Source organism: Cariama cristata, unplaced genomic scaffold (assembly GCF_000690535.1).
Source record: "Cariama cristata isolate BGI_N322 unplaced genomic scaffold, ASM69053v1 scaffold15335, whole genome shotgun sequence".
Classification (NCBI taxonomy): Eukaryota; Metazoa; Chordata; class Aves; order Cariamiformes; family Cariamidae; genus Cariama; species Cariama cristata.
The window spans coordinates 45149-63994 of NW_009619371.1; the positions used below are offsets into that span (position 1 = coordinate 45149).

At 37.9% G+C, this 18846-nt stretch overlaps 1 protein-coding gene across 2 annotated transcripts in view; it reads right to left on the bottom strand.

The window, feature by feature from the left end:
• The window catches only part of PPP2R5E (protein phosphatase 2, regulatory subunit B', epsilon isoform), a 72086-nt gene that overhangs the window by 13682 nt on the left and 39558 nt on the right, over nt 1-18846 (bottom strand). For both annotated transcript variants that reach the window (XM_009701240.1, XM_009701239.1), the window contains exons 2-4: nt 15964-16160; nt 3858-3959; nt 1635-1727 (exon numbers count right to left, since the gene is read on the bottom strand). In XM_009701240.1, coding sequence (XP_009699542.1) covers nt 1635-1727; nt 3858-3959; nt 15964-16160 — 392 coding nt within the window. The remainder of the gene's footprint in view (nt 1-1634; nt 1728-3857; nt 3960-15963; nt 16161-18846) is intronic.

An 18846-nucleotide genomic window follows, 5' to 3' on the forward strand; every position in this document is an offset into this window, starting at 1 on the left:
AGCATATAACAGGAGCATCTAGGAATTGTTTTGTCTGTATTTTGAAATAGAACACAAGCACTCCTTCTAATGCAATCCTGCTATATCTAAAGAAAATAAAATCAGTCCTGGAAAACCTGTCAAGAGTGATTACCTCACATGTATATTCTTACATCTCCACCAGGTACTGGAAGATCAGATTGGTGCACCCACCCCTTGTTCAAATCAATACTTAGATGAACAAAACCAAAACTCCATCATAGAAGTTTGATCCAGATGAAAAACACACTTGTATTTAGGAAATAGATATAATAAAAACATAAGTATATCCCATTGCTTTTATAGAGTGAAGAAGGTCTTGTGATATTAAGAAGGTAACTGAAGTCCTTTCTTCGAATCTCTGAATTTAAGAATAGAAATTGCTCTCTTAGCTACATTTTTCCAGTATTCTTCATACAAATAACATACAAGGACAGTAAAGCACTGATTTTATTGCATGAGCGGTACTGGGAAAAATAAAAGCTCCATGACAAAGGGCTGAGAGAAAGGTCTTCAGAAATGCTAAGTATCTCCTGCCACTTCTAGTTTGGCTTTTACTCAAGTCTCAGTCCATAACGAAACTCCCTTTCCTAAGTAAGTAGGAATCTTTCTAAATTTCCCCGCTTTCAAAAGCAAGCTATAGACAGCATTAAGCACAAAGTTCTTTCTGACTTTGCGGTTACACAAGAATTCACAAGGGGAACAGAAAATACAAGACAAGCCTATTCCAGAAAGCCAAGGATAAAAATCGTATCTGTGGAGTTTCCCGGCTTATCCCACAAAACATCTTCCTTCAGCCATCTCCGTTCTGGCATCTGTCAAGGCCTGGATGAAAATTCCTCAGTAGAGAAGACCAACTACTGCAGTCTGAAGTGAAGTAACAAAGCACACAAGAAGCCTAGCTTGTATACAAGGAGGAGGAAGATTAAATACATGTAAAATACCTGGCTACCAGCTGACCGACGAACAGAGGCCATCTTTTCCATTTAGTTGTAACGTTGGCAAGCAAACTGCAAAAATAAAGCTACCCATTCTTTGCCAATGTTGCTTATTATTGACGTTACTTCTTCTTTCACGCTTTTAATAGAGCTTGAACTTTATATGGCCTTTTGATTTACTTCCTCCCTGACCACTATAGCATCACTGTTCACTACTGCGCTGAGAACAGGTTTGTTAATGAAATTCTGTCCCTGTTGACAGCTCTCCAGCAGAGATAGAAGGGAGAAATATTTTAACGATATTAAGACACATCAAAACTGACGTTTAACTAGTCTCTCTTGATAGCAGCATTTTTAGACTACTTGACAGTAAACCTTTCATTTGTCAACAGTTACTGTTTCAGCTCCCTCTCATAACCAGTAAATCAAATATTTTGATTAAGGTATCAAAACTGGAGCCAAACCAACTATTTTATATATCTATAGCAACAGAGACTGACATAAAAACACACACACATATTTCCTCTACCTCCGTAGATTGGAAGCTTTCATTGTATATGCTTGTTTAGCCTTTTTCTATTGCAAATAAAGTTACACTTTGGAATTCTAAACAAAATCTTTTTAAAGAAATTTTTTTTAAAAGCAAAATGAAGTCTTAAAGAAAACAGATTAGCTTACCTGCAATACAAATTTCTGATCTATGTACTTTTTGGCAATGCTGGGCTGAAATTCTTGGCTTTCCAAAAATCGTATGAAAAACTCATATACAAGCTGCAAAAGAAAAAAAAAATCCATGGTTTAGTTAATGACTCGATTACTCTTTATATTTTTACGTATTTCCCTAAATTCTTTTGCTAGAAAATAAAATACTTATTTTTCCACAGAGTAAAAGGTTAAAAAAATGAAAAATATTTTTCTCCTTTATCAAATTGCTACCTTAGAGTTAGAACTAATTACATGAGTTTTTTAAGTTAGTTTTGCTTATTTAACTGCAGTCAAAGACATTTCATCACCAAGAACAGGCACTGCCATCTTGTAATGCTTGTTATCATCTTGTAAAGCTTACTAGAGTAATTGGAAAGCACATTTAAACTGCCCTCTGAACTGCTGAAGTCACATCAAATACAGATATTACAATTCTGAAAGGGCTGGTGAAACAGTTGGAAATATTTAAATTAAATTAGAAACTGCTTAGAGTAGCATTCTACTACAACTTGAAACACAGAAGAAGAATATAAACCAGAATTTAATTGGAAGTTCCTAACTTACTGTGAAGATTAGCCTCAGGGCTGGAGAAAATCTGCTTACTTTCATGCAATACCATCTCTCCCTAAACTATTCAGAGTGATAGCAACAGACTTTTCATTTAGTGGAAAAAAAGAAGAATACAAAAACCAGACAAAAAGGAAGTGAAACAGGGACTGCTGTGGCCTCGTAAGACAGCAACTCTGACCTGTCACTGATCAGATGAGCTACCAGCTAGCAATTCTCTTTGCTGAACCTTTTCAAGAAGAGCAGCCATTGAAAACTTTTTCCTTTCTGACTTCAGTGAGTAGGAATATTGATACTGAAAGGAGATAGGAAGCTAAAAATCACATTTTAAAATAATTTAAAAACTTTTCAATGCAAACACCTATATGCTGCAATACTGCTGCTGCTGCTTTATGTCAGTGTTCTCTGACTTCTGAAAGGAAGCAATAGGAAAACAAAAAGGGGGAGAGGGGTTTAGAAATGAGACATGGAAAAATTGACAGCTGACATAACTAATATTAAATCATCAGGAAATCAATTCCATCAACTCCTGACAAATACTTTGGTGCACGTTTTCCTGGTAAATGGTAAATGATCCACTGGCTAAGAAATTCCATCATTTCCATGTAAGTAAATGAGTTTTAAAACTACAGAACTAGTGTCAACGAATCTAAGATAAGAGGCATGTATGCCTGTGCTGTTTCCAGGCAGGCAGAATTGTTCAGAAGCTTCCTTGAAGCTTTTAAGATCCTTATTTTTTTGTGATACTTAAATACAAATGAGGGATGAAACCTACATTTCAACAGATTCTAAATTCGAGACCGCAAAAGAGTGAAACAAACTGCTCACAGGCAAGGATTGTGCATGCAAGTGTCAAATAAAATCCTCATTTCAAGCTGAGATCAATTGTGTTCCTTTGCTCTCACAAACTCCCAGACTCCACAAACTGTTACTCAGGCAAACTTCTTCTAAATTTACTAGTGGTGTAAGTCATTGTCTTGACTAAACACAGATAGGATCTGCATCTATATTTTCTATGAAGGAATCTACTGCATTAGCATCAATGATGCTTTCTCCAAAATTAGTTTATTTTCCTTGTTCAAAATACCTTGTGTTTACACTTGAGGTACAGAGGAAGGGATGACACACAGCAGTGAGCGTGCATCCTGCTACAAACACCTGAAAGCAAATCTCAACCCGGGGAGAGGAAGGAAGACTTAGATAAGGATATAGCTTCTCATTCATTTTTCTGACCAGCTGCCAACACCTATGTACTTTTGTATGAAAATTAACTACCCTCGGTAAAGCAAAACTGCTAGCAGTATCATCCCCACAATGCTCTTGCTGAAGTTGCTGAAAAACACTTATGTATCAGAGCAGTTTGGAAAACAAAGTAATTTTTAAATCAATGAAGGAAACAGGAATATGAGGGTCACCATCACTACAATTTTGAAAGAAAGTTTTAATATTTTGCAAATTTCACAAAGTACTCTCCTGTCTCTGTAGGTACTATATTATAGCCATGAACAATATTAATAAATGTTAGTATCTCACAGACTAGTTCTGATTCACAGGTTAAAAAAAAGCTGAGAAAATTATTAGATACATTAAGCAATGATAAGCATTTCTCTGAGATAAATGATCAAAAACCTGTAAATGGGGCCATGATGCCTCCAAGGTGGGCTCGTCTTCTTCTGGATCAAATTCATTGCTGTCACTAGGTGGGAGAGTTCTGAAGATATTGCAAGATACCTGAAAAATGAAAGAAAGAAAGAATGAGATCAGTTTTTCAGATAGGTACTAGACTTCAGGACTCTGTATGTCTATACCTCCTCTATGCTCATTCACGTAAGCAGTATCTCTTCTGCTTGCTGTCTGATAAAGTGCTTTAGCAACAGCACAGGTCTAAGGAACCTGTCACTTTAAAAACCTGCCACCAGCCTTGGCTTTCCCTTCTCCAGGTCTTTTTGTTTCTTCTTTCCACTGATATCCCAGCATTACTCAGTCTGCCACCATTTCTGACCACCACGTTCCAGACGAGCCCACTAACATGCAACTCCCAATCCTGCCGGGCATCAATGGGCTGAGCGCTATGATTGTTTAGCAGTTGCAGGAAATGCCATCAACATGCATTTACAAGTGTTTTCATACAACACTGGGTTATTTACTTTGCGCAGGGAAAACATTAATGATCTCTGCTTAAGGTCTCATCTGTCAGCACTTGTTAAGGGTTACCAGTGCTATTCACACATTATATGCCTGGACACCTCATGCCAAGTACAGAGCTTGGTACTAAATGTAAGCAACAAATTGTATTTGCTTGACACTTAGTCCACATTTTATTTCATGGTTGGTTTGCTTTGCTTAATCTTATTTAGAGGTATTTCGCTGAGACTGCTTGGCTTTGTGAGGTTCATACTATCAGCAAAGACTGAACCAGAGTGCTTTCCTGGGTTAATTATAGTGCTGAATGGAGTGTACAGCTTATTATGGAGCAAATCTGATAAACCGCAAACATGCTGTAGGGCCTTTTCTGCACTTTGAAGGTGATGTTGTGCTTTCTTTGCACTTTGGTACTGCATTTGACCCATCTCTAAGCTGGTTAATCAAACAGCTGGGAAAAGCAGCATGTTATCTCCTAATCCCGTCTATACGTGACCCCTTCGTAGTAGTTCAGGCAAACTAAGCTGTTTAAGAAACAAAACTAGTATGTCCTCCAACATCCTTATTTATTTTTCCAGCCTTTTACTCCTGTAAATCTTTTAAAGTTCGTCTGTAAGGCATATTTTCAATATGTTGGCAACTTAGTAAAAAAGGGCGCTTTAAAGCCAAGAGTTTAAATACAATCCAAATACTGATAAAACCAGATTGAAATAAACACAGTGAGGTTTTAGAATTTGCAAGGCAAACAGAACAGATTCAGGTAGTACATAAACAGAAAGATGAAACAGAAAACTGTAGGAAAGCACATGTGGCGCATACCAGTGAGGAATACTCACTGAACACAACGGAAAGACAAACGAAGATTAAATAAGGCAAACCAGTGAGCACAGAAAAAAATGGGTTTCTGCTTGGACATTTTCCTTCTTGCCACAAGAGGGTGTATTTCACTACAGTTACAGTAAAACATACTTTTACAGAAGCCTTCATTGTATATGTAAATGTCATGTTTTCAAGTCGCATGGCTTTCAGCCTTAACAGATACAGCACTTCCTATAGCCTGTGCTGATAGACACTGAACTCTACTCGCCCTGTATGCATACGGGCCGAGTGATTCCTAGCATTTATTAGGAGACACCCTTTTTCTCCCTTCTCCATCCTCTTCTCCCCTGCCTCATTCACTTCTCTCAAGAGCCCCTCCATGAAAAGACTTTTCTAGTCTCATGAGAAGTCAAATACTATTCCAAGAATACACACATGTTATAGTTTGTCTTTCCTCAAGGATTCCTGAGCTCCTCCTTCTACTATCCCTGATATGAAAGAACAGGGAGACAAGGAAAGTGATCAAAATGAGCAGTGCAGAGTTGCTTCTGTGTTAGAATACAGGGCAAAAGAAGGTAGACAGCCCAAAGGATTCCCAAGTAAAAAGGGGGAAATGTACCCATTGGTGCCCTGGATCCGAACATCTGGGATTCTGCAATACTTACTGAAGCATTTTTGGTTAATGCTTCACATTCAAAAAATCCCAGCTTTCTCAGGATTTGGACTGAAATAGGGAACTAAGAAAACCAAAATAGCATTCTGCAGCTGTTTTTTTTTTTTTCTGCTTTAAACTTTATTTGAAACAAGAAAGAAATTTTTCTACAAATTTAATCATACATAAATTAATGAAACTTTTACCAACAGATCAGAGAAAACATAAGTATTTGTCAGCTGTTGTGTTTAGAAACTGGAACAAATATTGAATTATGGCACAAGCAAACCTGCAAGGAAAAGTACGTACTTTCAGAATGAAAAGCTGAACGAAGATAAATTCCTGTTAAGATTTAAACTAAGTCAAACCAAGCCTTGAGTAGTTAATGCCAGGGCCTTAACAGCATGACACAAGTATGAAGGGTTCAGCAACAACTAGTTAAGTGCCAGCACTGACACTTGAATCTTGAGCTTGTAACAAAACCAGTATGATTTCTGGAGAGTGCCTATTAAAAAAAAAGCCAGTCTCAAGGCAACTCAAAAGCAGGGTTTTTTGCATAAGAAAATTAACATGCAGGAGTAAATGCAATGCAAGTTAGAATACGGTCCTAGTACACAGTTTGCTCTCTTTAATTTTCTTTTTTGCATTAGGAGTAAAGATAAGCTATATGGAGCCAAAATGCAGATATTCTCCTGAGAAGAACAGACAGAACAGGTTATCTTTAAGTGATTTCCCCAGGTTATCATAATTTTGAAAGATAATGTGTGCCACTACAGTTTCATTAATCACCACAACACAGCATGATAGCTCATTTACATGCAGTGTCAATTTATAGCATGCTTATCTAAATCAGTAGCCTCTGGGTGGCTAATGTTTATAAGCCTCTAAGGGAGAACTGAAGGCAACAAGTTCTTCCATGCATGAACTGCCCAGCTGTACATTAGAGATTCTGACAGCCACCACACAAAGATGGGAATACGCTACATCAAATCTGAAAGAATAATTTTTCTCAGATAGGCATAAGGTAGCTATTTAGTATTTAGCAGCATGCCAAAATTCCTTCAGCTGGATAGCTGAATCATTTCTCTTCTGACCTCTGTTGGATCATCAAGCCAAAGGACATCCCTGCCAGCCTGCATACACGGTCCCTGATGATTCCTCTCCCGTAGCCAACACAAATGACTATTGATCAATACTGACTTACGTCTTCCACCGATTAGGAACACCTCCAAGCCCAGATGATATTTTTGTAAAGCAAACCAGAATTCTAACATTCTAGAAAGTTGTAGCATGACAGATCTCCCCTATTATGTCCTCAAAGATATCCCCACACTCTACTCCATCACTGTCCCTTTCAGAAGCACACACCAAACTAGGTGTAGAAAAGTACATCACTGTTCCCCTGCTACGCAGAATTTGAACACACAAGTGTCAGAAATCAATTTAACAAATCAGTAAAATCTACCCATTGGCACTGAATCTAAAATTTCCAAGATCAAGTTGGAAATGCCAAAATGATAGATTTTTAAATTGGAGATGCCCAGAAACTTCTAAGCTCCATGTCAGTATGTCAGTCAGGCACAACTCTGACCAGAAGCAAGACAAAAACTTTTCCAGGCAATTGTAAGTCAATGTCAATTCATTAAAAACAAACAAGAAGACAGGAAAGGCTGCTCTGGTACCCCCCCCCCGCCCCGGCCAAAGAATGATCTGCAAGTTCTGAACTGATTTGATGACTGATACCTGGCAATGCTGAACTATGAAACTATGAGTATACAGTTAAAAGTAACAAGCTTCAAGAAAGCTTTGATTTTACCACCACATTTATATTTGAAATAACTTTTAGAAAAGAAAATACTAAGAAGTTTAAGTCTGAAGTCAGAAATAAATGTTTTGAGAAGTCCTCTCTTTGTCCATCACTAGAGCACTATAAAAACGATGACGCTGTAACAGAAACACCATAAATTTAATTTCAGCTCAGCACTCCTACTCTGTGTTGTTTGAAACAAATATTTTTTTTATCAGTAATAGTTTTCCTGAATGGAATCTGAAATGAAAACAAACATACATGCAGGGAAGCTTAATATATAAGATATATAAAAATAGGATAAGGGAATACCCAATTACCTCAAGGGGAATACCTGTTCTTCTATTACCAATATGTGGAACCATCCAAATGTACCCCATGTACATATGAAATTGAAACCGAGTATCTCTGCACACACAATATTTAAACTACTGTGCATATTAACAACATACAGTAACAATAAAATGTAATTAAGCCATAACCTGAAGCCGTGCTAACTGGGAGACAACAATGGAACAGACAATAAGCTTGTCCTTCTGAAATACATCTGCATATGCATTTTTTTAATATTGTTTATGGATTTACATATTTTAGAGCCTGAAGTGACTATTGCAATCTCTCAGCTATAATCTCTCTATATAACCTATTGAATTGTTCCTAGAAGTTTGACTAAGGTGCATCTTAGAAAAAGTAATACCTAATTTTATCTTAAAAGATTACAAACTATTCCACCAGCTCTCTTCTCCTAAAGTTTTACTACTAATTTAACTACAGCACTGCTTCTGATTTTAAGGTTCAATCTGCCTGATTCCCCATGGGTTCTCTTTAAACCATCAGATCTCTTCTACATCTGTATATATTTGCATATGCAGTATGTATCTATTTATATATATATGTATTTTCACATAGACATGAAACTTCTCAAACTCTTTGCTCCTAAATGGAAAGATAGAGCTTCTGAACCCAGGCAGTTGTTGGTTTCTTTCTTTGTTTTCAATCCTGTGATTATTTTTGCTTCCTTTCTTTAAGCTCCCACCTGTGCACAAGTGTACTGGGATAAGAATAAAAAGCCAGACCATGACCCTCTTTGTTTTTCCTGCATGTTGCTGTTTTATTTTATCGACATTCACTTCTTTGAACAGTGCACTGTACCAGAAACTTGTATTAAGATACTCATGATAGTAATCCATAATGCTCAGGTCCTTTTCTGCACCACTGCTTGCCTGATTAGTCTTTCAGGGCTTAATATTATATGCCTTCTTTTTGCTCAGCAGCATTACTTTTGACTTGGTTGCATTAAAATGAACTACGTCGGCCTGCAGACAGAGTCAACAATCCAGATTACAGGGTGCGGTAAAAACCACCCTCCTCATCTTTTCTTGACCTTTAAGTCTTCTAAAAATTCAATCAATAACCTGCAGGAATTTAGCTCTGGATCAGGGCTCCTCAACTTGTTAGCTTACCATCACCCGCTTCAGCGGTGGTAGCAGCTTCCACCCATGCAGATGAGCAGGCAGCAAAATTGAGATCCTTAGGCTAGACGTCTGTTTGCAGAGAAGTGCAATAGGAGCGAGAAAGAGCTAGTATTCAGATGCAACGTTCAGATCATCTACGTTTGGAGGGAGGCGTTTCTTTCTAGTGATCTTTTGCACTGAAGCCCATTAGCAAGTTGGAAAGCGTTAGGTACACCCCTGGAGTAGACATTTTGCCCAAAAGGAATTGAATTTACAACCCTAAGACTTCTCTATCACAAGCTTCAAAGTGGGGTGAGAACAAATGGGAGATCCACTTCAAGAGCACACTCACTACCTGAGCTGGAAGTGCCAGCACAGGCCCATCCCCAGGCAGCACCCCTGGGTACACCTTCTCGCTGCTGGAAACTGAAAACTGAAAGCTCTGAAATTCCACTCCAGCTCACCTAGACCTGAACCGTAACACGGTACTCTACCAGCAATACCCTGTTCATCATTATCTCCATGTAGCTATGTTTTGAGATGATCCAGTAGAACAGTTATTTATTTAATGTGTGCTCAGCTAATTCCATCCAATACAACCTAAAAAAAAAATCATAGCAGTAACTCAAGTATCTTGGACAAATCAAAGCACAGTACCAGCAGAAAGAGCCCCTCATCTCTAGAGCAGGCATCAGATCAAGTGAAAGCCTGCCAATGCATGAACTTGAATTCTAGACAGCATTACAAAACTCATACTGTCTCAAACTCTAAACTGAAGAACAAACCAAAAAATTCAAAACCCAAGAAAAGAATCCTCCAGAAGATTCACATTGTGCTTATCTACAGACACAATGCTCAAAAGGTATTCAGGAAGATGACACAGCCAAAGTAGGGGGTCGGTGTATACATTCCTTAAAAAAAAAAAAGCTCCAGTTGACACAAGTACTTCTTGGAACAAAAATGTTTTTCCAGTTTATTTCTTTGCTTTAGACGTAGTCACTGTACTATTATGCAGATAAAGTCTGACAAATGAAAGGCCTGTGTAACCAACAGGAGGAATAATGGATACAGGTAAATGTAATTACATACTGTCGCGAAAAATTATTAGGGACAACTACTGCAAGAGGAGCTGCCTCCAACTGATTTTTTGAGAGCAGTACAGAACATCAGAGCCTCTTCTTTTAATAAGCATTGTGGTTTTTGTACAAACTAGGTATATAAAGAATGTGAATAATCAAAAGCATCTAACAGAAGAATTAGGAAATAATGCATAAAAGAAACAAAAGTTCAATTCTTTTCTTGCTTCTACAGAATTGATAACCCTCACATTAAAGAAACTAGAACAGAATTTAAAATATGGTGTGATTTTTATCTTTTTTAAACTTTGATAGCATGCATGCTCCTCATGGCTGCACCTACATGACAATTTTTAGTCAAAGTTCATTTGGGGGGTTAAAGGGCATTGCATCTTCCTTTCAGCATTTCAGATGGTTTCAAAACAATCTCTTCGACTTCTACTGATTCAAGTTGAGCTTAAGATTAATTCCTATTTTATAGAATTCTTGAAGTTACATAAAATTTGAATTAGAAAAGAGAAATTATTTGTCAATTCTTGTAAAAGTATATGATTTCATTTATTTCCCTTAAACTCAAAATGACATTCAGTGCTGTATTTTTTAATCTAATACAAGAACCATCAGGAATATATGCACAGGGGTTTTGCTAAATCAGTAACGTAAGACTGAATATAGGTAGACTTGCATAAAAATCTCTATCCAAGAACATTTTAACATGGAAAACCCTAAATAGCATGAACATTTAGCAAGCAGGGTGTCATACTTAGTCATAAGCTATAGCTACAGCTATAGAAAATAAAGAAATTCATAGTGCCTATGAAGTCTAACAGCTAGAACACTTACTAAAAATAAGTTCCTTAACATGCTAAAAAAAATCATGGCTTAACAAGATATTCTTTATATTTAACAGGTCTGTCACAAACAAACTCCCAATCAGACTCTGTCCTCACATCTGTTGAGACAAACCTGCAGTAAAAGGAATGCAATCCCTCTAGATTTATGTCAGTAGAAAGAAGAAGAAGAAAAAGAAAATCAGAATCTGACCTTTAAAATGCAATTTTTGGCATTTATTTGGGTATTCATTTAACCAAGTTTCTTTCACTGTGTTGCTCAATACAGCTGCTGAGCCACAAGACATCTAATACGACGTTTCGCTTTGGCTATACAGATTACTGTCTTATTCTACTGGATTCATCACTACAGAAAAGATAAAGACGACAACCGGAAGCCAAAGGCATTTCTGCACTTAAAAGAGAGGAGACCAAAGTAACACTATTCCATTCTAAAAGGTGTATCTCAAAAACGTTTCATTAGCCATCTCTTGTGGGCTGGTAGCTGTCCACAGACACTGCATAAACACCACAGTAAACGTCAGGGGTTGGGTTTCCAATTTTTGAAGTAGCAAGTAGGAGAGATGAAATGTTGCTCACCAACAAAGAGATTCATCCAGATTTCTCAGTTTAACAGCTTGTCAATTTTTCCCATTTGATTTTTCAAATGAAAGAAATCAGTTTCCTCAATCTATGTCTTAATACCCAGAAAACACAAAAAGCTCTACTACATACACCCTTTAGGATACCACAGATAATAACAAATATTTATTTCATTCAACTACCATTGCTTAATCTACCAGCAAAATCAGCATCATTAGTTTATATCTCCACATTTTGCTCAGACAGGAACAAATTTCAGATTAAGTGTCCAATTATTGGCTCATAAAGTCATATTACTGGCATTTCCTTCTTAGCAGAGTGTGGTTTAATTGGCAAGGGCCTTTTTTCCTAAGACTAGCCTAATTCTAAAGAATGTCATATGCCCTTCTGAACAACACATCAAACTGCAGGGGAAGCACACTGAGCAACACTCTCCTGAATAAATCTGTCCAGTTTATGGCCATTAACACAAATCCCAAACTCTTCCCATCAACTGATATTGATGACAGCAACAACGCCACTGCAAGCTTGCTTTGGTGGCCATTAGTAAATTCAATTTTATTTTACTTTTTAAAATAACCAATAACATGCCAAGCACTTCTCTATATACCAAGCTAAAGAAAGTGGTTTAAAGCAGCAGACATACACACAGGTTGACAAATAGCCAAGTGATTTCACATTTAGCTATATACAACATTGTATCATATGCTCAAGAGAAAAGATGAAAATATGCGGTATTACGATTAGGGATTAAGGATTTAATGGCATGAATTTAGCATGACTGCCAGTAAAAATATCCAGGAGCTGTTATGCTGGCTATCAGAAATGACTGTTTTTCAAACCCTTACATCATAACACCACCAGATTTTAGAAGAAATTAAAAATATCAGAGTATCTGAAGAATTTTACAGACAACCTTTTTCTATCCCAGTATCTGTAAAGCTAAACTCCTTCTGGGTCATGAACAGAGAACACTAATATACATGTACATTATAAAACCTTAGAACTAAAAAAGGCTCTTCCACAGATACCACTTTTTTGGACATTTTAGATAATTAAGATAAGGAAGCACTTTAGCTATTAATCCTTCTTTATAAATATTAGTAACTTTTTAAATATCAGCTTCAGACTGGTGCACCTTATTTTCTGCTCTTAAATGATGGTAAAACTCACAAAACAGCTTCTTTGTTTTTCACCTGTTTGCAACACTTTGCTCCACCTCCAAATCACAGCAGCCCAAAGGGCCAAGAGGAAATATTAATTCCTCAGTTCATAAACACTGAACGTAACAGGGAGGAGACCTTCCAAAGGGACAAAGAACAGTTGTGCTCCATTTGGATCAGTTCTAAGACACTGGTCTTTCAATCAAAACACTCCTGTGACAATTGTGGCAGGCAGTCAATGGGGATGCTAATTTGATCAAGACATGGATATTGCTGTTTTCTTCCCTGTCATGACAGGTCAGAGATTGTAACTTGACAGCTCCTTTGTGAACACAGCTGGAGACCTAGATGAAAATCCTCAAAAGTAGATAAAGGTGGCAGTTGCACTCATGAAGCCAACTGTGTACAGTTAAGTGTGACTCAGTATACAATCATCAGTACAATTCTGCTTGAAACAAAAACATGCACTTATTGCAAAGAATACGTTACACCAAACATAATGTTTCAGCACAAAGTGACTAATGCCATCTCTTCACCAGGCAGTATGTGCTGAAAACTTGTTTTATATAGTATTAGGAATCCTACCCTTCCCTCTAGGGCCTGTATAACTGTACTCAAAGTGATGGAGAAGTCTTGCTTTTATAGGCAAAGACCAAGAGGAAAAATAGCATTTTTACCAGAGAGCCTACCTGTAAAATAGAAAATACCTGCAATGCACAAAAGTGTTGATGATGTGGTTTACTAGAAACACTGCATTAGCATTTGCTGGGATGATCAACAGAAACCATTCATGCATTTGCCATGGATTCACTCACATAAATTCAATAGCAGAGGAGAGCACAGCACCCTGCTCATGTGGAATTCTACCACCAAACCGCAGATGCATATGCACAAAGAACACTGCTGGTTGCGACAGGCACAATTAGGGGACTCCAGCTTTCCAATAGCTTACACCTTCCACAAAGCACAGGTGTCTGTTGCAGGCTGGAGTTTCTTACAAAATTTAAATACTACAACTTTCTCAGGAAATTCTTTAGGAATGTCCATTTCCCTGACTACTTAGGCATCTTCTTATATGTAAAAAAATCCAGGTTTGGGCAGTCAGGGGCCACTGAGTAGCCAGACAGAGGACTTGAGAATATTCTTAGTCCTCCTCTGCTTGAGTACCCTGGCACAGAAGAGAAAACGTAGCTCGAGTTCAGCACTGGAGCCCAAACGCAAGGCAGAAGAAATTAAGATGAAGGCAGCCATGATGCAATGAAAGGATCAGGGGAATACTGGAGAAAAGAAGATAGAACCGTTTTCCATCAAAAATGAGCTACGCTGAAACTGGAATTCCTGAAGCTCCGTTAGCAAATATCTATGAAATGCACTGGAAAAATTCACGCTGTATCGTTACTTCCAGTGACTCCTCCACATTGTATTTACAGACTATATTTAAGTAAATTATTTAAAACCATGTTTTTCAAATTATTTAGGCAACGCATAATTTCCTTAAGATAAAAAGTTCCGTGAACCAACGTTAAGTGACTGCAGGCACAGCAGGACATGCTGGCAAAGGGGTTTTGCGTCTCTTCTACAGTTTAAGTTCAGATTGCTTCATAGGTTATTATTTATGACTCACATTGAAGTTTATGAGCAGTTGCAGATCAATTTCGTCTTGTTTCTTGGGGCCCAACCTAAGACAACACTAACTTGCAGAGTCTTTATTCTACAAATGTTCCTACAGTAAACAACTACAAGGAAAGTCAATGTGAGAATACAACCTCAATAATAGAAACAGTAAAAAAAACAAAAAACAAATTCTCCCAGGAGGTGAGTTTGAAGGTGTCTTCTACACACAGAAAAAGCAACCGATTTTACTGAAGTTACCTGTGCAGTGTCCTGTCTATACAATGGGTATGATACAATTTGTTCATCACAAGGGGTACAAGGAAGATTAAATTAACATTTGCAAACCGTTTAGATACTACAGTGCTGCACCAGCAAAAGAATTCAGCAAAGAACTAGTAATTCTGTATTCAGACCAGTATTTGAATGGTACATTAGATCACAGGCTGAACAAATAACACAACAGGCTGAAAAGCAGTTCATTCAGAAGACTGGTCCATTGCAGAAGGGAGAAGGGGAGAGTGAGGAAGAAGGGGAAGAATCTGATCACATAATTAGAGGCTTTCTGACAAAGCATACACAGGAAGAAGCCATATTAAGATTTTTCCATACACCCTTAATTCTGTTTTGTTTGGGTTTTTTTCTTCACTATTAACTGCTTGATGGTTCTGTCACAGTTTACAGCTACTTTAAAATATTACAGACAAGCAACACGGCATGTATCTGTGCGGCAGAAAAGAAATACAGAGCATATATAATGCAATGTAAAAATCTATTCAAGTTTTTCTTCTTACAGTACACAGCCAGTGGATTCCATGATCACACAGTACCATTAGGAAACAAACATCACAAAATCTGTATTTAACTAATTGCCTTCTCATTTAGATAACAGGTTATAACGGTTCCGTATGGTAGTACAGAATAAACATTTTAAAGCAGTGACTGATTTTGCCAATTGCAATGAGTGTTCTTCACCATATAGCATCTGGTACTGTTTCCATTTTTACACTGAAAACACCATTATTTGACAATTTATATACACAAGGTATGGCTTTATTGTCGAGTAATCTCACTCTAACGGCAACTGCTATGAATCCACATAATACAACCAGGACATTTTCACACTGATCCTATACAACATTTTTAGCATTTATTATTTAAAAATCACTATCTGTGCATACTTTAAGCTATCCAAGCCTAAAGTACACACTCAAGAGCTTGGATAAAGTTCAAAGAAAGCTAAGAAACTTGAAAAAATTACATTATTTACAGTGCAGAGGAGAGGGGAGGTAAGCAGGGGGAAATGTGAGGGACTCAGATTTTCTCCATCAGGAAACAATCCAGGTTTTTTTTCATACATTTGTGACACTAAAATAACCATCATTTACTTGACTTTAATTAAGCATATATAAAAATTAACATTTTTGTCTTTGGAGAATTACCCCCAAGTGATGTCTAGTAGAAAATACAAACCAAAGGCCTCATTTAATCCACCTACTCCAGGGTTCAATTTCACCCACAATGTGTAACTGGCATTGCAAGTGGATTTAAAGAGACCACGAGAAAGAAGAAACTCACCATTCTAACTACTTCAGGGTAAGTCTGCTCTGTCAAACAGCCTCTGCTTATTGTAATGTAGTCCACCAGTTCATTAAGAGTGGAGCGCTTGTATTCTTTCATTTTAAGGTCTGAAAGCGTGTCCATGAAGTCAAAAATGACACAGCACTGTTGAAGTTTCTTTAGGAACAGTTCAGGCTGCTCTGAAGATGGAACGTCTATGAAACAAGAAAGGAAATCTTTGTGAGTCTGGCATCTTATTATACAAAACAAGATTTCTTTTTGAAGATCAATTTCAAAGGAAAGCAGCATTCATACAATTTTTGTAAAACTGCTCAGATTAACAAACAAACCCCTTATAGGAACTGTATTACTATTGTGTGTTTGAGATCTTGAACAACATGTTGTAGAAGTAATTAATCATTACCTGCTGTTAAGAAAATAAAGTTCACCAAAAAAGTCCAGGCTTAAGTGCAGAATGCTAACACAACAGCATTCAAGACTTAATTCTACGATATACCACAACTTTCACTGGAGGTTGCTAGTCACTATGGTTAATTTGCACTCCAAAGAAGGACAAAAGAACTGTCAAACAGATCAAGCTTGATTAATTTATATTTCTAAAAACACTGCGTCATTTATAACTCTATATGAATATACATGAGTATGTATATGAACACACAGCAAGACTATAATTCTGCAAACAAGTTTTCAGATTCAATCATTAGCCCCATGTTGACACTTTCCATAGCAAAACCAATTTTACTGGAACACAGTGAGGATTTTTTGCTGTGCTATGAACACACAACACGCATCAATAGGAAAAAATTCACACTGTAGTATGCGCTTGACCAAGAAAGTAAGCAGAATGTACTATTTAATATTTTTGCCCTGCTTTTTAATTCTCAACATAAAAGACTTAATAAAATAATAAAAGGAATGTCAACTTCTTAGTGGTTTGTTAGTTTACAAACTGTATCAAAAGAGCACACAGAAACCTTAGTTTATCTGATGTTCATCTAATAGAAGAGGGTAACAATAGCAGAAAGTTGCAGAAATGACGTACGCATTTTTACTCCAAAAGTACGCCCTCAGACTAGAGGGCACTTCCCTTCCTTTGATCTACTTCTGGGGTTTGTTTTTAGTTTTTAGAGGCCTAAATGCTCTGTTAGGCACCAGAATCCAGCGAATGACCTTCCAAGCAGTAATACAACATGCTTCAACTAGGAAAATTTTAATAGTAAAAAATTTATGTTTATTTGTTAAAGCCTGGACATACTAGTAAACATCCAACCTAAGATGGAACTTATCATTAAGACACAAGAGTATGTCAAGTTAAGGAATACTTGGTAAACACTGGAAGCTGTTAGTAGTTGTATAGTAGTTTTAAGGACAAAGTACCACGAATCTGTTTTAATTAAAACTACATACACAACAGCTACTAGTTTCAAGTTCAAAAGACCTATGAAACATTACAAGATCAAGGTGTATAGCTACCTAGTTTTAAAAAGTACCGATAGAGATGCAAGGACCCCAAGGCACATCACATCAACCCTCTGCACTGCTTAATCACTGAAAAGAATAAATATGGATTGCAGTACAAATAAAGACGCTACGTGCTTCCTGACCTGACATGGTAAAACCTAAAGTTCACTCAACCTCCTTCCACTTACAGCACTGCAGTAGTGATAGGATTCAAGAGGTTGCCAAACTGCATCCCACGAAGAACAACCAATATCTTGGCAAAGTTAATTGATGATACCAAGCAGCACACACCAATCTCATATTCATTAGGCTTGGGTAACCTCTACACTAGCTCTGTCCAAAGGAAATCAGGGGTGAGGGGAAAAGTGGTATAGTTATGACACCACACTTTGCATCATCATAATTGTTCACCCCACTTTCTCACAGGCTATATTCATCTGTGGCACAGAAGTTGCAAGAAATGTGGTCCTACAGAACTCCAACAAGAAGAGCTATGCAGGAGAAGAATCCCCCCAAACACCTCTGGAAAAACTGAAGGTCCCAAAACCAGGTCATCCTAAAGCTGTTCCACTAGCCAGGTCTTTCACACACATTCAAACACCTCACAGAAGGTAGTGCTGAAACCTAAGTCAAGGAGTCAGAGAAAGTCATTAGCCTTCACCCATTACAAAAAAGACAGCTTCTGTTAGCGACCTTTCTAAGGTTACAGTCTTACAGAAGATAAAGGGCCTGGGGAAGCAAAGTACTTGTGACTGCTCTCTTGATTACATGCCTTCAAATAATACAAAAAAAGGAGAATGGACTTCAGAATTCACTGTTATTAGCAAGTAGGCAACAATTAATTGATTAACAATTTCTTCCAAAAGACACACTGTAAATACAAGCTGGGGAAAGAAAATAAACAAAAGAGAGCAATAAAAGTACAATTGGTTACTTTTCAAGAGTATTATGTTTAATTCTAACTTCGACTCTGTATCGGGTTTGCATGGCAAGGGTTTGGTAGCAGGGGGGGTACAGGGGTGGCTTCTGTGAGAAGCTGCTAGAAGCTTCCTCCATGTCTGACAGAGCCAATATCAGCTGGCTCCAAGACCAGCCCGGGCCAATGCCAAGGCCATCAGCGATGGTGGGAACACCTCTGGGATAACAGATTTGAGAAAGGGAAGTTACTGCACAGGAACACTTGCAGCCAGAGAAGTGAGGAGTGAGAATACGTGAGAGTAACATCTCTGCAGCCCCCGGCGAGTGCAGCAGGAGGAGGAGGTGCTGCAGGCCCGGAGCAGAGATTCCCCCCAGCCCCTGGTGCAGCCCACGGTGAGGCCGGCTGTCCCCCGGCAGCCCACGGAGGCCCACGCTGGAGCAGATCCCCACCTGCAGCCCGGGGAGGACCCCACGCCGGAGCCGGGGGATGCACGAAAGAGG